The sequence below is a fragment of the Echeneis naucrates genome, chromosome 2 (assembly GCF_900963305.1).
Source record: "Echeneis naucrates chromosome 2, fEcheNa1.1, whole genome shotgun sequence".
Taxonomy (NCBI): Eukaryota; Metazoa; Chordata; class Actinopteri; order Carangiformes; family Echeneidae; genus Echeneis; species Echeneis naucrates.
In genome coordinates, this window is record NC_042512.1 from 13,316,459 (window position 1) to 13,341,684 (window position 25,226).

General features: G+C 44.4%; 2 protein-coding genes across 2 annotated transcripts; one reads left to right on the forward strand and one right to left on the reverse strand.

Annotated features, from left to right (window-relative positions):
- The first annotated feature begins 3,286 nt into the window (after positions 1–3,286).
- On the forward strand, positions 3,287–12,214 carry igfbp5a (insulin-like growth factor binding protein 5a). Its single transcript, XM_029514765.1, has 4 exons — positions 3,287–4,164; positions 7,966–8,174; positions 8,609–8,728; positions 8,865–12,214. The coding sequence occupies exons 1-4, from the start codon at positions 3,828–3,830 to the stop codon at positions 9,000–9,002; spliced, it is 804 nt and encodes a 267-aa protein (XP_029370625.1). The 5' UTR covers positions 3,287–3,827; the 3' UTR covers positions 9,003–12,214.
- igfbp2a (insulin-like growth factor binding protein 2a) lies at positions 11,695–23,681 on the reverse strand. The gene is made up of 4 exons (XM_029514758.1): positions 23,273–23,681; positions 13,705–13,886; positions 12,753–12,893; positions 11,695–12,517 (listed from the first exon to the last, which is right to left on the reverse strand). The coding sequence occupies exons 1-4, from the start codon at positions 23,670–23,672 to the stop codon at positions 12,359–12,361; spliced, it is 882 nt and encodes a 293-aa protein (XP_029370618.1). The 5' UTR covers positions 23,673–23,681; the 3' UTR covers positions 11,695–12,358.
- Positions 23,682–25,226: the final 1,545 nt, after the last annotated feature.

Genomic DNA, 25,226 nt, shown 5'->3' on the forward strand with positions numbered 1-25,226 from the left:
AAGTTCAGAAAACAGAGAGAGAAAAGGAGGCTGCTCCGGGATGAGTGTTGATAAAGGATATCTGTCTATACTGTTCCTCTGTAGCCCGAGGGCCTGGCTGAGGCCCCTGACATCCAGGTTTTGGTGGGAGGTATTCTGTCATGAGCCTCTTTTCGCAGACAGGTATGCCTATTTTTATTTTTTTTAGCTCTCCTATATGGCTGCTCTATAGGAGTTGGAGGCGAACCAGTGCTGCAGGGCGGGGAGCGTCTAAACACAAGCAGCATGACATCATCTGGCTGCTGGATGGATGTTTTAATTCACACTACTTTTCTGTTCCTGGCTGTCTTCTCACTCCGCGACATGTTTTCTCACTTTTACAGTAAATTAAAATGAAACAAAATAGACATTTATGGTGCATTGAGGTCAAACATCTGCAAATTTAAGACCTGACAAAATATAAATACCAGAGATGATGGATAAAATCGAGACCAACTGTAGAGCAGAGCTACTAAATGGATTATGCTTGATGCCTAGTTACCATGTTGTTGGGGTGATATATTGAGCAGTGAACACCTGGTCAAGTGAGAAGCGTTTTCAAAGAGACGTCCCCTCATATTTTTTGGTCATTGACCTGCAACAGAGCTCAGATTGTAATGATTCGTATGTTTGACCCAGATCGGTCTCCACAGGCCGTTCAGTTCTGTGTGTCAACCACGTTGAATGATTGAACGAGATAAACGCTTTACAGTGTGCAGGTGCTTCCGCTTAACTGGACTCAGGTTTGAGCCAGGGGGGTTACGAGAGGTACCTGAACGCAGCAGGTGCAGTGGAGCTAAGAGGAGAGTGTTTTGTGAGGCTTTGGCAAAGCAATGCTGGTGAGTTCGGCCGGTGATGTAGACTTTTGTGGCATTGCAGTAAATTACAGCAACAACAGACCGTGACGCATTCTGTTTGGGTACCTTTGCTGCATTGACACTGAAAACCTCAGCACATTTTTTACTGTCTCGGCTCGTTTGCCAAGGAAATACCAATCTTAGCAGCTCCGTCCACCATCTGTGCATCATATGGCTCATATAGACTGAGCAAACTACACAGGAAGCCTCATAGTAACACACCTAACAGAGGACTTTACGAACCCTAGCAACACTTGGACGACACTTCCTCTGTCTTGAATCTGGATAAGTTTAGAAATATTAGAAATATTATTATGCCAAAATGATTGTGCGGTATAACTCATTAATTTATGAATCATAAATGGGCAAGAGAGTCTCAGGAAGATCACTCAGAGCCTTTTCTCTCTCTCTCTCGCTCTCGTTCTCTCTCTCTCTCTCTCTCTCTCTCTCTCTCTCTCTTTGGAGCCTGAAGACAAATCCGTCGTGCAGGTTTACAATCTCAATGGCACTCTTTCTTCCACGAAAGACAGGTAGGCGAGGGAACTGAAAGGGTTGAGCAGGCGACATGGAGCTGACCTTTCCGGCTCCAGTGACGTCGAACGACACCCGATACGGCGTAAAGGTCAATAGCAAAGGCAAACAGGGGTCAGATGATCTGAACAGCGCTAAATTTCGCAAAGTGAGAAGGGAGAAAAAGGAAGTGAAACTCGATAGAGCGAAGGAACAAAAGCTTTGATCAGTGTCGGTTTTAAAGGTCAGTTTCAGTCCTGACTAATGTTACAGACATCGGAAAATAGATTTACGCACTTGTGGGACACTTAAACTGTGTTTAAACAGTAAAACCAAGATGAGGAATAACAGGATGTGAGCAAATAATCGAGTCTAACTAAATGATTAAGGTAATACACAACACCCAGAACCTACTCCAGGAGAATGAACATGACCAGGGTCAAAAGCATTGAATTAACTTATCTTGGACTCCACTGGGAGTCTGTTTACTAAAAACAAAAACATGCTGATCTTCTACAATCCTCCGACATATTGCTGTTTGCCAAGACATGAAGTGAATTATGAGTGTTTTGTCCCCATCTCCACTCCATAAGAGTTGACCATTTATCTCACTGGACACTGAACTCTCACAGTAAACAAAGGTCACTCTGAGTGCAGAGTGCCCTCCGCAGCACTGTCTTTGGAGAGCACATTTGTCATGCTTAAGACAGCATCACACAAATATTTAAAGCTACAGTGTTTTGGCGAAGCAGGAGCAGTCCGCAAATATCTGAAGGGAATCGTGAAGCTTTCTTGTTTCACGTGCATGAGCGCACCCTTAAAAATGGGTTCATGCATGTGAAAGAACGACGAACGCACGCCGGGGTCCTGGGATGTGGCTCGGTCTGGCAGCTCGGCGTGTTTGCAGTCAACACAAGTATCTCAATCATCTAATTGCATTTTTAACAAGCATTCAGATGAAGATGTGGGCTGCTGACCTTGTTCGGAGGCAGGAGCAGAGATCAATCCCACCTCCAGACAACACATTATCTCGAAAGACAAAAACAAAATCAGTGTGGGTGGGAGTTATGGTATTGTTTGCATAAAAGTGTAAAATCAGCAAATCCGCTTACAGATATGGCCACAAAAGATCATTACTGGAGAGTTTAACCTTTTCATCAAAGTTGTAAAAGTACAAATTTGAGAAAGAGCAGGAAGTTATGGGAGTCTGTGTTTGGTTTTATGGTTTCTGTGACCAAGGGAACCGGCGAAAATCACCACATGTTTATTTAGAAGCCATTTTGAAAGACAGCAAATCACACCAAGGGAATGGCGACAAACTGCTTGTAATCTCAACACTAAAATTTGGTCAACAAAAGCAAGTTTAGAAGAAAAAAAAAATCCCCTACAGATCTTAGAAGCCATTTAGTGTTATTGGCCCCACATGTTCTTTTTCTTACGACCACATTTTCATGTGACATGAATTCTGTCAATTTTCCTCTTTTCCTGCCACACAGTTCCTGTTTTGCTTGAAATGGCACCATTGATATGAGTGACTGGTTTGGAAGTTCACTGGCTTTTGTTCAAATAGCCTTGTCAAAAATGTAAATGGTGCCTCCAGAGCGCCTAATCGTCTAATAAGGGATCTGCCTCTTCCTTGAGCATAAATGAGCAGAATATAATTGCATCTTTTTTTCTTTTTTGGTCTTTATGAGGCTGGGGACCCTGAATGGCCACTGCAGTGGGAGAGAAAAGGTCTCATTCAGTCGCCTTCAGGAGCATCGTCTCGTATCTGGCAGATCTGGAGGCATGCCAGCACCCGCCCTGTGAAATCAGCATCTCGGAGTTGACAAGTGCGCCTCCCCCTCCAAACGTTGTTTGACATACCCATCGTTATAGGCTTCGCCTCTGGCAGTTTCTTTTTTTAAAAGGCAAGCTCAAAGCCACAGATTATACATTCTGCTCACAAACCGTGCGGGGGAAATCACCCACAGAGAGCGGAGCGCCACGCTGAGGGGGGATCTCTCATTTGGAGACGGCCAGCCTGCGCGTAAACGGCACCGGCCATCACCCGAAAGGAGAGGCAGCCTACCTGCTGTAGTGGATGTTTTTTTTTTTTTTTTTTTACTGTCCTTTTTCTTCTAACGTACCGGTGAGCTTGAGGGTAACCGACAGCGCAGTGGAGAAGGGAGGGGAGGCGGCGCGGCACTCTCTTGGTGGATTGAGAGCATCGGATGCAGTGACATTTGGAACCGGAGCGCGCAAAGCACCTGTGGATGCAGCAAACGCTCCCCTGACGGTTGGACTCAACCCTTTTGCTACAAGGGCTTCACGACGAGATTTGAGTTGATCATCGTTACGGTCTTCAGTCAAACAAGCCCCGGGTTTTTCTTTCCTTAATTTTATTTATTTTTTTCTTATTATTATTATTATTATTTTTAAACAATAGTCTTGACGCGCGCCATGCCGCCGAGCGTCACCGTCCTGGTGCTCCCCCTGCTCGGTTTGATCACCAGCTGCGGCTCGTCGTACGTGCCGTGCGAGCCGTGCGACCAGAAGGCCCTGTCCATGTGTCCTCCGGTGCCGGTGGGCTGCCAGCTGGTCAAGGAGCCCGGCTGCGGCTGCTGTCTGACGTGCGCGCTCGAAGAGGGCCAGCCGTGCGGCGTGTACACCGGGCCGTGCACGCGCGGGCTGCGCTGCCTGCCCAAGAACGGCGAGGAGAAGCCCCTGCACGCGCTCCTGCACGGCCGGGGGGTGTGCAGGAACGAGAAGTTGTACAAACTGCTGCATCCGTCAAAAGGTTAGTCTGCGGAGAGATGACTGATTGAGATCACAGCGGCTGCGGGCTGATTCCGCTTTTACAGGCCACTGACTTCCACCAGAGCTCCAGTTAACTGAAGGAATGAAATCATCAGCTGATGGCTGCCTGCGTCATTTTTCTTTCTTTTTTTTTTTTTTTTTTTTTTTTACATATTCAAAAAGCCCTGTGTCCTTTTGAACCCTCCTATCTCCCCATTTAGGATTTAATCCTTCTCTATTTTCCACTTAAGCACTGCATGTACCTCTGATTCATTTGCATGAACTCAGATCTAAGAAAAAAAGAAAAGAAATAGCAAAAAGCTGGACAAAGATGTTACTGCTCTCCTGTTAATGCAGGAATTTTAATGAAAACGCACACTGAGCCAGTGATGCAGCAGCAGAGGCAAAAAAAAAAGGACCTGTAGTCTGTAATCATCAGTCCAGATAGCTCTGAATTCCTTTAGTTTCCCAAAGCTGGGGTGGTGGTGGTGGTGGTGGTGGTGGTGGGGGGGGGGGACACAAAGAGACTGAAGGGAGTTTGGATGCGACTCACAGATCGCCTTAAGGCAAGTCACACCTGTCATTCCCAAGGCACACGACTCGAAAGCACCCCCCCCCTCTCCTGCATGCATCTTGACCCCATGAACTCTTCCAGCAATTGGTGCGGAGTGCAGGTCGACCTGTCATCTCCGTTTTTAAGGGGCCCCTGTGTGGCTTCGGGCTGTAAATCAGTTGCCCCCCCCCAGCTGACATGAAACACGGGAGAAGATTACAGGTGGTGCTCCGCAGGGCTCCTTGTTGGTTGGCTCCTTTGAATGGCAGATCGGGGACAGTCGCTGTGTCTGCTACAGGGAGCTCAGAGGAGAGCTTTGTAGGAAAACTTGGCCCAGAGCCCTCGAACTCGCCCGCTGCGAGGTGTGAAATCGTATTTTACCATCTTCCCTTCGTCTACAGTTTCTTTTCGCCTTTCTTTTCTCGGCTCCGCTGAACACCTGCACTTTTCCTCGTCTATTGCCTGAACTTTTTCCCACACCTAACCCACCTTTTTGTCTCCATCTCTCTATTCTCTCCCACCACATGGCTTCTTCTCCTCTTTCCCTGCCCTGGCCACCGTCCCTCCTCGTCTTTTTCCACCCTATTCTTCTCCCTCACCAGCCCCGGTTTCACCCTTTCCAGCCTTTCTAGTGTTTTATTTTCCTACAGATTGGAGTTCTAGTGTTGAAGTCGAGCTTCTCTGGAAACATAAATAATCTCACTGGCTGAGTTAAACCTCACTGGGCTGAGCCAAAGAGCCATTTTTTTTTTTACTTTTCTTTTCTTTTTTTTTTTCTTTTTTTTTTTTTTTTTGGCTTACTAACATTATCATTAAGTCCAGTAACAGGCGTCGATAAGAATACTTTTCATCAGCGTCACACTGAATTGAGCTCTCGTTCTCAGGCTATCAGTCGTTTACGGCGCCTTTTCAGTTTAGTGTTTTTGTTTGTCGTCTTGTTTTTTTGTAAGCTCTCGAAAAACTGCACTCATTCAACCAGAATGAGATCACTTTGACGTTGAGAGCAGACCCCCCCCCCCCATCTTGTAGTTGTGTCTCCTTCCTTTTTCCTCCATTTCCCACACTACCCTTTGCCCCCTCCCACCGCACTTTGTTAGTCCCTCCCTGCTCCCTTCATGGCTTCCCCCCTTCCCTCCCCTTCCTCCCTCATACTCCTCTCTCCGTCTCAGCTGCTGCAGGGGAGGCCTAGTCTGTGCAGTGATTCAGCAGAATGCAGGGCTGGGTGTGGGTTACTGACCCCCCCACCCGCCCTCCCGTCATCACCACCACCAGCTCTCCCTCTCCCTCTCGCTTCTCCATTAACACCAGATCTCATTCTGGCTTCGCCTTGCACACATAAACAAAACCCAGATGCACACTGATAGACACACACGTCATGGCTGAGAGGATTTGTGACACAACGTTTTATCAGGAAGTCCTATTTAGGGCGTTCTCAATGGTCAAAGGAGTGCATTTTTAGTATTTTGTTCATCTGTCACGTGCCAAGGCTCAGAAAAGAGCAACATGAACTGTCATTCTTTTTTCTGGAACTAATTCACGCAGCCATCCGACTTTCCAGGATCACGATGTCTCTGAATAAAAACACAAGGAATAAAGAAGCAAAACAAACACGATCACTCAGCACAGGTCAGATGAAACACACTGAAGGATTAGAAAGAGAAGACTTGCTTGGACTCAGAGTGGCTCTTGATCTGGCTCAGATTTCTCTGTAGAAAAAAAAGAAAAAAAAATTGGTCTCAGCAGGAAACTGGAAGGATTCTCTCTTTTTCCAAGAAGCCGTGATTACAGCCGGTGATGACATCATCACGATCGACGTCAACATCATCATCATCATCATTACTGCAACGAGCGAGGCGGCTAGGGAGGTTTTAAGCATCGTTTGCAACCCAGCGTTGACCTTGTTTCACCACCCTGCTAGCTTAGTAGCTTAGCGTTCACGTCAGTGCAGAAATGGAGGGGTTTAATATGCAGCGTTTGCAATCTGCCAAAATGCAGCGGAAACCAGTGCGTGAGACAGAGCTGGAAAGGGGCCGACCATGGCTTAGGGCACATACAAGGCTAATGCATGTTTAAAGCTATAAATGAAGGGCAATATCTGTTTAAAGTGCTTTTGGGGAAAAAAAAAAAAAAAAAAAAAGATCCAGCCTCAACACAGCCGTTGTGGTCGTATGAATAGAGGGGTGGGATGAGGGGAGAGGGGCGAAGGCTGTGCAACTCTGCGTGACTCCCCAGAATTTCTCAAAGAGCTGTATTTTTGCGCAGATGAAAGGTGCATGTGCACGAGGGCTCCTGTGGGGGTTGGGACCCAAACTGGGCTGCGGCTGTTTGTGGCGGCTTTCCACATGACAAGTGTAATAGCATGTTTTCATGGGCCTGGGTGCCAGGGTGAGACTAAATGTCTCATTTAGGCCACTGGCTATAAAAGTTTTAAAACCCCTGGTCTACATATACCCCAAACTGGCAACCCAACTTGCCATAAATGTAGGCTATGTTGTCCAATATGTCAACACATCCAGTCTGTAACTGGCCAGTAGCCACCAACTGTGCTAAATAAGCATTTAGCTGGTACGGTGAAATCATCACGTTGTGTTGTGACGTTTCTAAATTCGACACTCCCGTCCTGTGCACTCATGAGCGTAACTTTGCTTTTCAATTTTGGCCACTCAAATGGGCAAAATCTCCAGGTGGGAGGCATCACAGTCCTTTTGATTCTCTCCCTCTCTTCAAGCAGTCTCTTGAATGCAGCAGAAAAATGCTTTGAAGCTGCGTTCACACAGGACTAATATTACACCTCTGGACATTCAGTTGTTCATAATAATCAGTCTTGTTGCTCATTTTAATCCAACTGGATCTGTAATTTGTAAAGTTCCGGTGTGAATTACTGACCACCGGGTAGCAAAGGCACTTCTCTGATAATAGTAATCTTGCATGAGTCATGTTTGGGCTAACTGCAGCTGCACATTGTGTTTTAATTGTGCTTGGTTTTTGGAATTATTACTCATCAGTTTCATGCCAATGTAAAAAGAGAACGCACAAGCAATGGCAGGAATGATTTTCAATGATGTCATCAGGTTGTTCTTCCTTTTCGTGATGGGACTTTTCATAGTAGCCCCGAGGGGAAGTGTTGCATGCACGTGATGTTGTGCGCTTTGCTGCTGAATGCAGGAGCCTGCACTGAATCTTAATAAACAAACACAAGGAAGCTTAAATGCTCACATTTTCATTTGTCATGTTGCATGTCTTCGCCAGACGAATCTAACGATGGCGCCCTGCTGCCTGTCCCCGATTCCATGCTGCCACAAACCAAGATGCCCTTATATGGAAGAGACCACATCAGCAGTCGGAAGGCCCACGCCATGAAGCAGGCCAAGGACCGCAAAAAGCAGCTGGCCAGGGTGGGACCTGCCAGCAACCTGGACTTCTCGCCGCTAAACCTGGATAAAATGGACCCTGAATTCGTAAGTGCAGCAGATATCATAAAAATGCATTCCGCAGTGAAACCCTGGCCCAGTTTTTTCGAGATTAGGAGAAATTTTTGGAACTATATTAGGTCTGGATATTGGCACATGCAGCTTTACTTGAAATCAGAGACCTGTGATTGACTGCATTGCTGCTTTATTCGTCTTGCACACTGGAAGGAAACTAGTTCTGACGGATCAGCCAAGATGCCCCACGGGCAGCTTACGCACGTGCCAGCATTGTGTGAACAGACTGAAATGTCAACTTACTAAAGGTCTAATTTGTTCAGGAATTTCCTGCCTCACTGTTTTTGATTTCTGGAGAGTTTTTTTTTTTTTACTTTCACGGCCATTTTGAGTCATAATGTTGAACTGCGTCACGCAAATACACACTATGACGACACAAGCACTCACATCTGGGTTTGTGTGTTTAGGGACCCTGCAGGAGAAGACTGGATAATCTCATTCAGAACATGAAAGACACATCCCGGGTCCTGGCTCTCTCTCTGTACGTCCCTAACTGTGACAAGAAGGGCTTCTTCAAGCGCAAACAGGTGAAGACACCATCTGGTTTGGAACAGCTTTGTGGCTTTTAGACAAACGCAAAACCAAACTCTGCAGAGAGGCAGAAATCCCACAAGAAGTGACAGAACCAGTGTCATCCTTTTTCTGACCTCTTGTTCTTTGCAGTGTAAGCCGTCTCGTGGTCGAAAAAGGGGCATCTGCTGGTGCGTGGACCGGTTTGGCGTGAAGATCCCCGGCATCAACTACACCGGAGGGGACCTGCAGTGCAAGGATCTGGACAGCAGCAGCAACAGTAACGAATGAGAGCTGAGGCTGAGTCACACTCACTGAGCCCTGTTCCTCTACGAACCTGCCAATCAAGCTAGCACACGTGATGACCGCCGGTCAGGAAAATATGGCACAAATGCTTATATGTGGTCAGGTGTGATGGACTGCATTCATGTTCTTGTCAGCCAAACTTACAAGCTTAGATGAAAATCAGCACCTGTGGTTCTTAATTCTGCCTCCCCGCTGACTGTGTACTATGTTTGAGGTTATCCACCACCTCCTTTCTTTCTATCCATAGATAATAGAGAGTCTTTATATTTGTATGATACTAATAGCATCCTGAGTCTGAGTGGAAAGTTATATACTATACTATATCCATTATGTTAAATGAGTCCGTTCTAAAATTAGCAATTTGTTCTCTGTGTGAGTGACATTGTGATGTAAGATTCTTATTTTTTTTTTTTTTAGACATATGAAAGAGTGACTTTTGCCACATAATCCTGCAGTCAGCCTACCGTCGCTGCAGGGAAACCCAGCAGGAAAAGTCTGACTGTACTGTATCGTCACTGTAGGCGGGAGACCGGCAGGATCACCTTGTCGGTATTTTTGCAACGTAGGATCAGAAAAACCTGGGCCTGTGTCACCACTTTGAATGAAATCAGTGGTGCTCCAGTTAATTAAAGCCCACGCGCGAAGTGATGTAGTTTGAGATTTTAAGAAACTGATTTATTGGTGAGAACAAAGCTGAAGTCGGTTGCGTTACCTTTGCGTAAAGGGGAAAAACAAGCATGGGCTGTGGCCGACTAATTAAATCCATACAAAACACACGATGTGAAAAAGCCATTTAATTATGGGGGGTAATGCACTCCCGACTGTTTCTCAGATGGGACAAGTAACTTCTCTGTGCTTCTGCAGGCTGTGTTGAGCTGGGAAATAGAAATCTATCCTCAGAATTCTGGGAGCTGAAATCAGAAATGCTTTTGTTTTGTGAACACTTTTTTCTCAAAGACTTCTGGTTTAAAACTTTGCCCTCGCAGTGCACTTAGCCATAACTGTAGCTCATTATTTTAGCCACTGTCGGATGAGCCTTATATGCTTAAACTTGATGCTTTGTCGTGAAGCAGGCTGTCAAACCTGTCTCACTGTTGAATTCTAGGTTATTGGTGCTCTCTAAATTCTTTTGCTCAGATAGGCACATAGTACTTCCATGCAGCAGCAACAAATATGACCTTTGTTTGTAAATGTGGTAACAGTGTGAGTGTATGTAGGTGCATGCTCCTGAATGTGCATGTGTGTGTGTGTGTGTGTGTAGACTGTGTTTGCTATGCCCTCATAGTTCTCAGTTTAAATAATCTTTTTAAGCCCAGTCTACCCAAGCTGCTGGCCAACAAACACAGTGCCGTGCTTTCTCCTCCACAGCTCATACACAAATCATATGCAAAGGCCCCATGTTGTTTATTTTTCCATGTGTTGGGTCTTCACAAGCACCACAGGCAAATCCATCGGCCGGAGGTGGCCTGCTCTCAGGCCTTATCGGGGCCTTGATCCAGCGAAGAGCAAGGTCGCTGAGTTTGTATGTAAATTCAAGTGCCTTCTGCCCCGCGCCGCTTTGAATTTTGATTTGCATGTGGATCCATCGGGTTGATGAACGTGGGACGCTCCGGCACAAATAGGGAAACAATTTTCAGGCGTTGATGTGGTCTGGAAGAGTTTTAGTTTTTATGGTTTTCATGTGGCTGCTGATAAAGATCATCATGATGAACGTACGATGACGGAGGACAAATATCTTTGTTCTGTATTTCAAAATTTGATCCTTTGTGTTGTTGTTGTGATTGTTGCTGTTGTTATTGTGGTAGTTATAATCTCCATTATGTTTGTAACATATAATCTCAGCCATTCCTAATCTCTAATCACTATTTTGTGACGTGAGGAGAGTTTTGACACGGGCTCATCAGCCTTTTCCTCCCAATACGACACTTTTCTCATGTTGTTCATTCTAGTGCACATGTAAACACAACACAGTGACACTCTGAACCTTTGAATAAAAAAGAAGTTTAATTTAAACTTTATGGACAAATATTTATCGAGCGTATAATGAGTGAACTCGTTTGATTTTGGTTTTTTGAAACATCACTATTTAAATAAATAAAGTTCCTGTACTCACAGAAATGCAGATCTGCACTCATGTCTTAAACTGCTGAGTCAGCTGGTGAGCTGCTCTGTGATAGTCATCTCATCTCTGTGACCTTGGAACTGTTAAAACCCCGAGCAGATGTTTTCTGCCCACATCGGTGATGTCACCGGTGCTGGCGGCTCAAAACTGTACTTACAGACACTTAAAAGAGCTGAGGGGAGTTTCAAAGTTGGGTGAGAACTGTCTATCGATTCATGACTCTAAATGTGAAAATCTATTACATGATAATTTGACTCACCGTTATGATCTTTAAGAGGCTAATCATTGTGGCTAGGATTTCATGATGTTGAGTGTACAGCACGACGAATAAGATAAAACATGATCATTTTTTTGGTTCTGTATGAAAATTGCGAGTAAAAAAAAACTTCAAGTGGACCCGTTAAATTTTCAGAAGTATGCGTTTTTCTTTATTTTTGTGGATTAAAGCCGGCCAAATACGTTCACAATCTCAGATCCAAGTTCAACTAGATGTTTGTGGCAAATAATCAGAAATTCACAAGAACATGGAGGCGAAATAAAAACACAGGCACAAAATGAATTTATTGACATTTTAATAGAGTTATCTGTTTTTGACTAGGCAGCCTAAAGTCACATCCTTCCTAGTGCTGAACATTCAATACATGCTAATGCCAACATGTACTAGGTTTCCTCTTTAACTGTGTGTTAAAAGCCAGGTGTACGCAAAGCCTTCAGCTTAGAATGAGGCACAATAGTAGTCTGCAAGCTATAACATGAAAACACACCTAAAAACACCAAAAATGTTGAAGGCTTTTTAATTTTTTCAAGACATACAGTACAAAACACTGATAAGAGAGCAAATCTGAGCAGAGTCACAATTAGTAAAGCAAAAACACCGACACTCCCGCAACATCTAGTGAATATCTATGAGGGGAAAGAAGTCTTATCTTAACTGCAGCCCCCCTCCCAACCCCCGCACCCCTAAATGTGAAAAATAATGTGCACTTCCATCCTACACAGCAAGCTGGACTCTTATCTTTTAATCCTTTTTGATGGTTAAGATTTCAAATGTCACTGTCATTAAAATGAACTACGGAAACATACACACAGAAAGATGTAGCTTACTCAAATGTTCTTTGTTCCCAAGTACTTTAAAGTTTTTGTTGTTGTTGTTTTTTTTTTTTTTCTTTGTTGTAGTTTTTTCTTTCTTTCTTTCTTTCTTTATTTTTTTTGTTCCGCACTATATCTGGGCCATGTCAGGGAGGTCCAGCTCCAGCTCTCTGAGGTACTGGCTGCAGTTGGGGTCTCCCCTCACGGTGGGTGCTAATGGGATTGGCCGTCCGGTATGAGGATTGACGCACCAGCATTCACCCCTCTGACCGTGGAGAGACATCTTACACTGAAACAGAAGCGATTGTGTGATGAAATTATCTTAGGTGGTCTGTCACCAGTTTTGGAATAGATGTTTGAAATAACTTCAACAAATACAGTGACATAAGTTTTGATGTTTTATTGTTGTAAAAACAAAACACCACTTTGTTTTAATTGGTGGCTACCCACTTATTATCCTCCAAACAAATTATCAGGTGGACACACCCTCTCCTCTTACCACCCACTTTCCCACATTCAATCACCTGTTTGAGGTTATACTGCCCCCTTTTGTCACAGTTGGGGATGTGCAGGGCATACAGGTCTTCCAGGGGACCTCGATTATCTCTGAAGGGCATCTTAGATATCCGCTCCAGGACTTGGTCCAGCTCCTGCTGACACTGAGTCTTGAAAACAGCAGAAACAACAACAACAGCAGTCATGTTTACAGGCTCGTGTGGTCGGAGTGTCAGCACCGCAACGTTTCAAACATGGTGGCCCGGGTCAAAAAGTGTTTTGTAACAAAGAAATCAGATCCTTTATACAACTTTTTTTCATGTTTAGAAAAAAATGATAATCAAATTTGAAAAATGTTTCAAACTTTAAAATCCACCCACACAACAGAGAACTACTCCAAGATTTACCAACATGAAGATATGTTTGCATGGCTGTCAGTAGATTTTTGAAACATAAAACATAAAACATAAAATTGAACAAAAGCACAAACACACAGTAAACCTAAAAAGCTGAAGGGCTTTCAATAATGATCACATGAATCACAGCTCTTTCTGGTAATCAATAATAACTCCTGCCAGTGACCTCAGGTTTACCCTGCGATACAGTCAAGCCAAATGTCTTGTTGAAGAAATAAGTAAGTAAAGTTTCTGCAAGAGCAATAACCTTTAAATTATTTTTATGGCTGCTTGGAAAATACCACGATGCTGCTTGGAAATGCCAAGGGTGCACCCATGAGCCCAAGCTCCAGAGTGCAGAGCTGATCTGGTGTATTCAGTGTCAGTAAATATATGCATCTTAATGAAAGGGCAGCGGCTGGTTTGAATAAGGTGCACAGAGGGAAAATGAATTGGGATAAAGGCTTTTCTTTGTTTAAATCCCTTTAAAATTATAATTTGGTATTTCCTTGTTTTCTAATGAAGTCATTTTCGAAAGTAAAAAGGCATAATTTCACTCGCACTGGAACAAATATTTCATCCTCACCTGCTTGGGCCGAGTAGGTTTCGGCTCTTCCAGCTTGTTGGTCTTCATCTTGGTCTTCATCTCCTGTCTGTGCTGGCGTACGGCGCTCTCTTTGGACCCCAGCCAGGGGGTATCTTTATTTGGCTTGCGGACGGCCGGGATCTCGCTCACGCCCTGCTCAGGCAGCGGCTCCATGACCTCACCTGCAGGTGCGGAGGAGACACCACAGTTGATGCATCACGAAGCCAGAACTCAGGCTGACTAATTGTCACACAATAAACAGTCTGCAAAGTGCTGCCATGAGGAGGCTTTAAATCAAGATGGAAAGAAGTTGAATCCTTGTTCAAGGACATTTTGCTGCTGAAAGCACTTAACCCATGACTCCTCTGGGCCGTCTTCCCATGCATCGAGCCACCCTGCTGCACTCCTGCCATCCTTTTGGTAATGGATTGGGCTTTTTAAAAGGCTGGGGGGTGGGGGTGGGCTGGGGTGAGATAAGCTCTGAATTGTGCAGATCATTTTTCACAGTGACAGAATGTGGGCTGCTCTGTGTGTGGAAATGGAGAGATGGACTTTAAGCAGCTGCAGAAGTGGAGTTCACCCTGCAGTCTGAGCTGCTGGAGAAGAATAAATGACCTTTACTTCTCATTGGAATCAGACAGTTTGCATCTCTCCTCTAATAGCTCACGTTGCAAATGTTTGATGCTCCTGCAGCCACGTTAGCTTCATTAATTAATGTGTTCTGACCATCTTTATATATGATTTAATAAGCTCTCCGCTTTATTTCTTTCCTTCAGACAATATGTGGGAGGTCCTCAACTGATCCAGCTCACCTGGGCCCTAAAAGAAAAGGATAAAAGCTGTCCCATGAGTCCTCCTCTCTTCCAACTGGCACTCACCCTGCAAGTATTTCTTCTCACTTTGGCACAAAATAAAGCCTCTACGGCGCAAATCTCACAACCTTGCATCACTTTCATTGCTCAACTTTATCCCCACTGCCGTTCATTTGGGCTGAGATTTTGTGCGAGGACGTTTCTTTTGCGTTTGTGACAGATAGACACTTTGACAACACTGATAATAATATTTGGAGGGGGGAGTAAGAGGCAGTCAGCGACAGTGCTGTTAAAGTGCTTAAAGTCTATGCAAACAGCAAAATAAATGAGTCACTGGAGTCCTTTCTTTTCTCATCCGGCAGAGGAACAATATGCAGCTCCATTAGCAAGTTTGTGGGCTGAGAAATGTTGGCCATTGCTGAAACTTAGATATAGTCAGGTTTCCATGGCTGACACTCCTCCCACCCAAGTTATGTGATTCAGTTTCCTCAGCAGATTTTAGTGGAAATAAATGAACACAGCAGTTGATGTAATTTAAGGTTTAAAGATTTACTCTTGCATTAGGAATGACATGTCCAATTGTATTAATGGCACCATGAGCCAACTCAGACTGTCATCACTGATCACGTGGTGCGTCGCATCGTGAGGTAAAAATGTGAGTGCTGGCCTGCTACGACAATTAGAGAGTTGATCACTGATTTGAATCTTTTAGAATAACATAGTTAGTTTTGTGGCAAACTTTTTATTGCTCTGAACCAATGAATGTCACTGAATGCCAAATAGATGATTCCTCAAGGCAGTTTTAATTGATAATCTCCTCACTGCTGAAGACTTCAACATCAACCTTAAAAAAAAAAAAGAAATCCCTCTCTTCAAACAGATGTAGCAAGCTATGTGAGAGGCCTTCAGGTCCAACCCAACTTGTTGTTTCTGACAACACCGCATACTTGGTGGTTGGGTTGGGGTTTAGGGTTGATGGGGAGGGAGTGGAAGAGGAGTGTCACTCCAGACCAGCTGACTTTGGACTGAAAAAAAAAAAAAAAAAAAATCAAATGAGTCAAATTCCTCAGAAAGTAACATGATCCCATTTAAGCTCAATTTAGATCCAAAGATTTTAAATAGCGACAATTCATGGAAGGAGACTGTATATTTTTACATTTTCTCACTTTTTTGCAGGAGAGCATGTATTTCGCGTATGAGACTTCACTTGACACCTGGAGGAAATAAGGGAAATAAGCACAGACAGTGGAGAAGGTCAAATAGTCGGCCAGTAAGTGGCTCGTTCACTGTTATGCAAGGGCCAAGCTGTAACGTGCAGACTTGTGGAAAGGCATTTGTAGGACAGAGAGGGAAAGTGAGTCTGTTACTGGTGGTGGTGGTGGTGGTGGAGTGGAGAGGCATTTTCCAGCACTCTGCAAGAGGTAAATTTGACGTCCGGTTGTAGAATATGATTACAAAAGGCCTAAGAGAGAACAGGAGAAAGGAAATTCCAAAATGGAGCAATAACAAGGTGCTGGCGCCTTTTGCCATCAGATAGATGTGGTGTTGTTGGACTTCAGTTCCCTCTATGACGCTCCACCGTGTTCTCTCTGGCTCGTCTTTGAAGAGTTTCTTCGCGGAAAAGGGGCAAAAGTTAACTAAAATCAGGTGTGTGCTCGTGCATGTGTGCAGATAAACACACAACACGCTCAGGAATATTGGCTGCTGGGGTGACTTTTGTTTTGCTGTCTTACATAATCCCCACAGTATCCAAGTGCAATACCATCACTCCCTGTCTTCTGAGGAAACCTGAGTTGTTCACGCAAACACAGTCTGGGAAAGCACACACACACACACACGCACACAGACGCACAGGGGTGGACGATGTATAAGCAGGAACACAGTGATCTCCCTCTTGAATGTACACGCACATACACAAACACAGAGGGTCAGGACCCCACTTTTAGGGGGCACTAGGCCTCTGCAGTACAAGCCGTCCCGCAGCGGTGGGCTGGGGATCAGCAGTATCAACAGAGCAGCAGGCCTACTGTCCAGTCTACTGCTTGAATTAATCCTCACACAACGGCCCAAGAGGCTTCCTTTCTCTGTCTGATCCACGTTGAATTCGCAGAAGGCTCGTAAGCCAGAAGTGTCATCTCAGATCGTCCAGATTCTGGTCAGCTGGGCAAATGGCAGACTTGGCCAGGTCACGGGGAATGCACCATTGTGTTTCCATGGATACGAGCGTTTCATTGTGTGTATGATGGGATGGGAAGGGATTAGCCTTAGTGGATGTTAATGGAGTCAAGAAGCAGCAGCACAATCCAAAAATACTGTATAAATATTAGTTTTTCTGCAAGGATTGGTCATAAAACACGATCTGTTCTTTATTAACTGGTTGAGCCTTCTTTCACAGCAGTAACCTCAAACCAGGTCTTCCGGTTGCTGCTGATCGGAGCAGCACAGTGTAGACTAGTCTGACTGAAACATATATTCAGGATGTCTGCTGTGAGGAGGCTCTCTGAGCTCATTCCACAGCGACTCCAGTGGGCTCAGGACTCAGTGTGGACCCCTTCCATAGGTGGAGAATCAACCACACATTATCCAGAAAGAGACCTCAATGAAATTGGAAATTAATTTCCCCGCTCGATGATGTGGAGCTGTCTGAGCCCAGACACAGCAAAGCCCCAAATGATGATGTTTTCATGTAGGTATGCAGAGTGCTTTTACCATACACAGCGCCGTCCAAGCAATCCAACCTGAGGCTCCTCCATCTATAAAACATTTTCCCAGTAGTGTTGGGGAGAGTCAAGCTGCTCTTTGGCAAACTTCAGAGGTGCAGTGATGCTTTGTTTGGAGAGTAGTGACTTCCTCCATGAAATGCTCCATGAAACCATGCATCATAGTCCATGTCTGGTAGACCAGCTCCAACGATTCCTTTAATTCTTTAGATCTTACTCTGAGCTCCGATTTGGTTTCACTTGTTGCCCTAAAAGTTTGATAACTACTGACGCCTTTTAGAGCATATGGATGGCTTATTAGTCAAGGGGGGGTTGAAAGTATCGGTTATTCTTATTAGGAGCAGAAATCCCTCAACGTCCTTTAAATCTGTGAGCGTAGAAATAGCCGAAAGAGAAAAAAACAGCACATCTCCTCTGTAGACCTTTCTACACGCCTCTGAAGTGTGAAATAAGTCATGTGCCACTCGGTAGCCGCAGTCCATCCTCCATTACAAGGCCTGGTGGGACTGTTTTCCTAGAAGCACAAACTAAGCAGAGTGCAGATGTGTTTACCTTCCAGGCTTTCTGGCCTGTCATCTACACGCAGGCTTTGGGCAGGCTCGGGCACGCACACACACACACACCACGGCATCCAAGACCAGGCGACTACCTCGCTCACTACCTGTGGTGCTGCGTGAACTTTTGGTTGACTGTGCGGGAACTAATCTAGCCATTAGTGGCTTCCTCTGCTGTCCCGCAGCGTCAAAAAGCAAGTTAAAGCTTTCATTGCTTCCTGCGAAATATCACCGAATGAACAGACATTCCTCCATTTTTCATATTTATGACTTGGGTGACCCCCTTGAGATTCGTTCCACTTTGCCCAAAAACTGTGTGGGTGGGAACAAGCATGGAGTATCTGGAAAACAAGGACTTGTTTGGCTTCACCCACCCAGTTCCCTCTGTTGTAAGGGGAGAACAAGAGACAAAACCAAGTGTGATTTCATATGATGGAAGGGTCCATTCGATAAATCTACCTTTATGTGTCGTTTATGTGTCTCCATCGTCAATAATTGGATAATAGCAATCCAGATAGGACACATTATGTACAGTTCACCCTTTTTGTGCCCCCCCCACCCCCACCCCCACCCACCACCCCGCCCCCTTGCAGCTCTATGTCACCCCTTCCCCTCCAGTTTCAGTAGCATTTCAGACAGTGTTTGTATTGTCTTAAATCACCCTTGACCAAAAAGGAGGGTGGGAAGTTATTCTGGATCTTGATAGGCACAAAGAGATTTCTGGAATGGGTACATGTGAAGTCGATGCCTGGGAGGTTAGATGGCACAAATGCCCCTGTTTTTGGAGAAGCCCGGGTGGGGGGATTATCTCTGAGCTATTTCAGTCCTGCGGGCTCTGTCTGGACGCCCCCGCAGGTACACAGGAATGTCCCTTGTTAGCTAACAATGTTATTTCAGCGATCCAGATGGCACAGGAGGTTTTTTCCCCCTTTTTTCTTTCCACCTAATTTTTTTTCCTGCCCAAAATGACTTTTGAACACGACTGATATAACATTTTATTACCTCGCCATCACAGGAAATGAACTCAACTAACAAGCCGCTCACTTTTTCCCCCTTTGTTTAAGGCGACAAATTCAGACACGAAGTTGGCTTCATCACACATCTTCCTCACTCTCAAGGTCATATATAGTAGGATCCCAGTCCAAACAACTAAACTTCTATCCAATCTGATTAGGAGAACTTTTATTTGGGTCCAGGTTTCTGTGGGAACGGAATATCGAGTGCGCATAAACAAAGAAGGTGGTGGGAAACTTGTGTGTATTAGTTTTGAATCGGGAGAGATTTCAAATAATACATTGAAATATATTTCAGCTTGAAATTAATGAAACATGGAATCTTTCTGTTATTGGTAACAGTCTGAAATTGAAATAAAAATAAACTTTTTGAGATTTAGTTTCATTATATCGTTGAAATCTTGGCCCCCGTATTTACTGAGCTGTACATTTAATTCCCATTCTGACTTGGCTTTGCAAAACTTCAGCTCTTTTATTCAAATTCATGTGCTCAAATTGCCAACAGTCAACCCTGATTCGACACTATCAAATATCGTCCCAGGATACTCTGTAGTCCATTAAAACTTGTGGATATTAAGTTGCAAACACACAAAGAAATACTATTACAGCGCACATATATCTGATTGGGATACCGAAACCAAAACTAGATGGTTCCATCGGAAAGATGTGCCAACATGTTGCCCTTCAGTCGGCCTGATGTTTTAGCACATCTCAGCGGCTTTGGTTTCAAAGCTGAAATGTTTTTTGTATTTATTCTTAGATATGGACGTTATTTAAGATACCTATGGCAGAAAAGTAAAACTTCACTTGAAGTGGTCAGCCTGTACATGCCAATATAATTTCTTCAGGTTATGTTAACGAAAGCAGACTCGCCTGCAGTGTAACACATGCAGACAATTATGCAACACACACAAACAAACAGATCAAGAATACTAAAAGGCATAAGGGGCGGAAATAGGAGCCGACAGGATTTGGTTCTAGTTGTCTCATTCAGCTTCACAGACTGTAACACCTGTTTTCAATTCAGATGATCAGATGAAATCAGTGATTCTAAATGTCAGTGTGATTTGGGGTTTGGTCTGGACCAAACGGAAACAATCCAGACCATTTGCTGAATTTGTGTCACAGTAAAATCTCCAACGCTCTGTAGCTTCAAATGAAGTTGACTGTAAACACCACATCCTTGGAAATGTAACCTTCGAGATGCATTCAAAGAACTTTACAACCGTTAGCACTTCTCTAGCTGGCCTCTTGAGTGGCCCAACAATGCGTACTGAAGCGGGTATTTGTTATCAGGCGGCATGAACCCAGATGATGAACAACCAGGCCAGAAAAAGTACATTTTTTCCCACTGATTATTCCACCGTGTCACGATTACTACAGCTACTTTCAATGGTGAAATTAGTATTGATTTTCATTCATGTCTGCTGTCTTTTAGAGGAAACATGCTGTACAAATAAAGCTCCTGGCACAACTGAAAAAGGGATGATAATTGAAGCTGATGCTTCAGCAAATAGTCAAAATGAATTAACAACTTTTTCAATGATCTTTTAAGCGGACATACCAAACAATTATTGGTTGTAGACAGAACATCTATCGATGACTTGGTAATCTATGGCAGGCGGTTTTCACCACTTTCACCACAGAGAGCTTGGATTTGGAAACTTTTACAAGACACTAGTAACTAGACCTAGTTCGATCTAAGTTCATTTCACGCACTGTCAAACCAAAAAAACCTCCTGCTGAACATGACCTTGAAAAATGCTTCTTTGCAACCCGTGAAGGTCATTTACGAGGGATGCACGAAGCAATATGCATTAATTATTCAATGCAGAGCACGAACATCCAAAGCTCAATGCATTACTCTCCTTTTTTAAAATGTCACTCTACGCCTCAGTCTGCAGAAATTTGTGGCATTTCATCTTGAGCCTGAGCAAATGCTACGGGTTCACTTCCTCGTCTATCCTCTGGCTGCTTTGTTTCCAGCGAAACAATCCTCTCATCCTCTCTTCATCGTCTTCTTGCTCTCCTACATGATCACTCCAGGGTCAATGGATCATTGGCGTTGACCTTTGACCCCTCTGCAGTAAGCTGCAGTGCAGATTGCAGGACATGGTGCGCCTGTTACTGTCAGGGCAGCTGTGGATAATCCAGATCAGATCAATTCTTGCTCAGTAAAAACTGCATGAGTGTCACATCTGACAAGATATTCTGTCATTTCCTTGGTGTTCCTTGTTAAATTTAAGGGCTGGGATAGAACAACCCATGAAAACAGGAAGTTGGGGTTTGTAAACATCCCATCTAAGCAGCTGCAGTATTTCATCCTTTGATTCTTTGCCCAGTGTGTTAAATCAGTTTAAGAGTCACTGGGCCGCTTGCTCAGCTAAATTCAACCACGTCATTATTGTATTATAATCAGCCTCTTTCTCTAATTTACAGATTAACTCATGGAACAAAGGAGATGCAGCGATAGTGCCCAGAACATTAAAGTTTGCTCTCAATCTTCCAAAAGAGCCCGTGAGCTGATTTCTATCAGGGATTTCATTACTTCCTCCTTTTTGCAGTCTATCTGTGAAGAATTTATTACAGGAAATCAAGTCAGTGGAGTTTCAAAATGGGCCAAATGAAAGCAGAAGACTGACATGAACCATCTGCAGCACCAACAGCAAATTTACTGAGTCTTATTACAAAAATTGAAGAGCATAAATAGAGCAGAATTTAACAGACAGCTTGGCGACTCGTTTTGAAACTGAAGATCTTTGAATATGCAGTTTGGAGCAAAGAAGAAGACATTTTCTGAGGCGTATTAAGTCTCACGCTGATGAAAAATATCTTCTTTTCTCATTTGACGACCTTGAAAATGCTGCACACTTGGGCTCCTCACCGTAACGCTCTCTACCTCTGTCTTGTCAGAAATCACTCTTCCATCTGCCGCAGAAAAGGCTTTTATCCAAAACAACTCCACATTCAGCTTTTCGAGCCAATTCCTGAGCATTTATTGTTTCCTTTTTTCTTTTCCTTTATACAACGCATCTAAACATCTCAGAGCTTCCCACTTGCATACTGAAGCACAGTCTGACCCAAAACAAGGGGGGAAAAAATCTGATATCAAACAAATTGCCTCCTTTGCAAGCGAGCCATTACATGATGAGTTCATGTTTTTTGTTCTCTTATGTAATTCATGCCTGTTTTAATACTTGCCTGTTATTGCTTGGGAATGGCTCCAGAAATAAACTTTGCAACATAAGGCAACATAAATGTGGAATTAAGTCATTATCGTGGCTGATTATGAAATCACAAATGTGTCATGCAGCAGCTCTGGCCTTTTGTCAGCACGCTGGTGAGTCCTTACTGAGAACAGGGTTACTCTGAATGCCGTCTCCGGTAGTTTCTCTACGTTCCAGGAGTCCAGTGCCAAAATAAATACGTGTCAGTCTGGAGGTAAACTCTGACAAAGCATGGATTTGAAAATGAGTAGAAATCAGACCCCGGCTGGCTCCACTGGACCCTCATTGACTGCAGCCTCAAAATCAGCCAATTAATGAGGCTGCTTACTTTTCTTCTTCACTGTGACCTGTCTATGTTTAAACACAAACCACATGAGCCTTGCAGGCTCGAGGTTACACGAAGCTCCATTGTGACCCTCGTGCACATACATCCAACTCATTTTTTTTTTTTTTTACAGCAATACAGCACAGCTAATGTATTCACTGTCAACAGCAGTTTATAGTTCCCCCTGGTCAAAGCCTAAAGTCCACGTTTCTAATCAATGCAGCATTCCTCCTGCTGTCTCTCTCCATTTCTTTCTCTCCACTCCCCTGTAGAAATGTCAACATCAATACTATGATGTTTTCTGTGTCCATCCCTATGAGTACAACTTCTGGGAATTTTGCAGGCCACTACCTCTTTTCTGTTACACTGTTTTAAAGGCATTTTTCTTTTTTTTTCTCCTTCTCTCTTTAGGGTATTGGGAAAGACTGCAGGGCCAGCTGTTTGGAGTATTGCTGCAGTTAACTTGTTTCTCTTTGTTTCCCTCACCCCATGCACACCAGGATGATTCACATCATTTTAAACAGGGATTAACATGAGCGTGAGACTACCTCATGCAATGTGCATTAAATAGGTCATTACTCTACTTAAGACTGAGAAATGGCAAATCTCAGACCATGCTTGCAGGACAAACTTCTAGATTTACTCGTGTTATCTGCAAGGTTTTATTAGAGGCTTGTAATTACAAACAACTAAAGGCTAAGGGGCTGCAGATATCAAAGCAAATCTGCACGCTGGCTGTGTGACATAATAAAAAACACTGGAATATAATCCATCAGATATGAGCAGTCCTGATTTTTCAGATTTTGGCTCAGCCCTCATGACAATGCAACATCCCCGCACTATTCCTCTGGCTGCAATTTACACAGTGTCATTAAAAATTGATAGAAGAAAAGCGGGTTTCCAGTAAACTGACTGACCGCTGGTTTGCTCCCGGTGCTCCTGGCTCAAAGTGGCCGTCTCGGTGTCCACTTTGCGCCGGCACTGGCCCTGGCCCTGCACCAGTTGCTCCAGGGGAAGCTCCGAATCGGGCGTCGGGTAGCACCGGAGACCGGTGGAGCACCTCGGGGTGTACACGCCGCACATCTCTCCCTCTTGCCGGGCGCACACCGGGCAGCACCCGCAGCCCGGTTCGCGCACTATCTCCGCGCAAATCTCGGTGAGCTTTGGGCACAGCGCCTGGCGCTCCGCGGTGCAGCCCGGGCAGCGGAACACCATCTCGGCCAGGGAGGCACCGGCGAGCGACGCGGAGAGAATCAGCAAGCTGCAGCCCACGTACGACAGCATCGTTATAGGCATGAGGTTTTTGGTCAATATCATGGGGCGATGGAAGGCAATCCCAAGTGAAAAAAAAAAAAAAAAAGGGGGAAGAAATGTGCATGCGAACAGGTGAAGCCGGGGGCTGGGAGGTCTGCTGGGTCCTACAAATTCCCAGGTTTGCTCTCGGGGCCACATGTGAGGGTGAATTTGGGGGGAAAGCAGGACATGAGATTGGATTCAAAAATCATCATTCAGCTCTGGAAAAAAATGTTGGCAGCTCGATCTCACTGTGCACAGCTTGTTGTTTTCTGCTTATATGGACCAGGACCCAGAAGGGGAATCATGCTTTTGAAAGTTCTGCTGAATGCATTTGAAGTAATGAGGATAGATAGATAGACATTACCATCCGCTGAACCGATGGCAGTTGTGCTGTAGTATGTAAAGCGTGCATGCCCTACTTTTGGCTGAATTCATAACCCCAGGATAAAATATGTGGCATGCATGGCCGAGGCTGATTCTAAAGAGGCACATTTGTGCTTCCTGCTTGTGTTTTTTACTTATGGACTCACTGAACGAACACGAGCCTCACCAGGATGACATACTCTGGCGTATTGACAAGACTTATGAAACTAAATGATCCTGAACTCCCTTCAAAAAATAACATCCTCAACGACGTCATGATGGAAGAAAATGTCATAAGGGTTGTCATCAAACGCCTCATCCTTTTCTCCAGTTGACCCCTGACCTTTTCATGGTCATATCAAAGAAAACAGAGCTTCCAGGAGTTTAATGTAATAAACTTGTTTCCACAAATGTAAAACAGCATTCCTTAGAAAAAAAAAGAAACGAAGAAAAACAAAAAAAAGGAGAGGATGTTGAACTTGAACTTGAGCTCCAACACAGCACAGCGAATTATAGCTCCCTCTGTATTACTATACATACTGTGGCCTGTTTGTTTCAATCAGCACAGCCTACCCCGACTCCCAGAATGCATAAATAAACAAACAAACAAACAAAAGGACTATGTTCAGAGCATTCCTAGCATGGAAAGACCTCCCCACTGTGGCTGACATGTCCATTGACACTCAATTAAAAGTGACCAGCTGCTACCAGTTTATATGCCTTTTCACAGTAATGCTACTGTGCACGTGTATACAGCAATGTTTCCTATCGATCGGCAGGGCCAACCGTTGAGGTGTCGTGCTTTCCCACCGAACAAGCGCCTATTAACCCTGTCCAGTGTGGTAGACTAATCGGTGTTTGTCCAAGGGCCCAGAAATAGAAGTGGCATGTGTAACCTAACTCCGCAGATATAAATGCAGATTATTTTGTTTTGTGGGTGCCCTCTGATTTAATACTATTTGGCCCTATTCACGATCGGCATCCTAGCTCACCCTGGATGTGCGGGCAGGGAGAAAGGGGACGTTTGAATCTGTCTTGTATCTCAGGGGTGTGAGTCAGGAGGATGCCCGGAGGGCTGTTTGCACATAGAACCTCATATGTCATTTTATGAAACCAAGGATGGAAAAGCAGCAGGAGAGAAAGTGTGGTATTTTAAAATATGAGGCTGGAGGTGAGGATTTGTGTCTGGGATGGCCACTAGCTAATAGGCCT

Excerpts from the sequence above, each read along its gene's own strand:
- igfbp2a (XM_029514758.1), bottom strand. The coding sequence starts at position 23,672 with ATGATATTGACCAAAAACCTCATGCCTATAACGATGCTGTCGTACGTG. Across the intron at positions 13,887-23,272 it reads GCACCGGGAGCAAACCAGCG|GTGAGGTCATGGAGCCGCTG; the intron begins GTCAGTCAGTTT and ends CCGCACCTGCAG. Across the intron at positions 12,894-13,704 it reads AACCTACTCGGCCCAAGCAG|ACTCAGTGTCAGCAGGAGCT; the intron begins GTGAGGATGAAA and ends GCTGTTTTCAAG.
- igfbp5a (XM_029514765.1), top strand. The coding sequence starts at position 3,828 with ATGCCGCCGAGCGTCACCGTCCTGGTGCTCCCCCTGCTCGGTTTGATC. Across the intron at positions 4,165-7,965 it reads ACTGCTGCATCCGTCAAAAG|ACGAATCTAACGATGGCGCC; the intron begins GTTAGTCTGCGG and ends TGTCTTCGCCAG. Across the intron at positions 8,729-8,864 it reads GCTTCTTCAAGCGCAAACAG|TGTAAGCCGTCTCGTGGTCG; the intron begins GTGAAGACACCA and ends TGTTCTTTGCAG.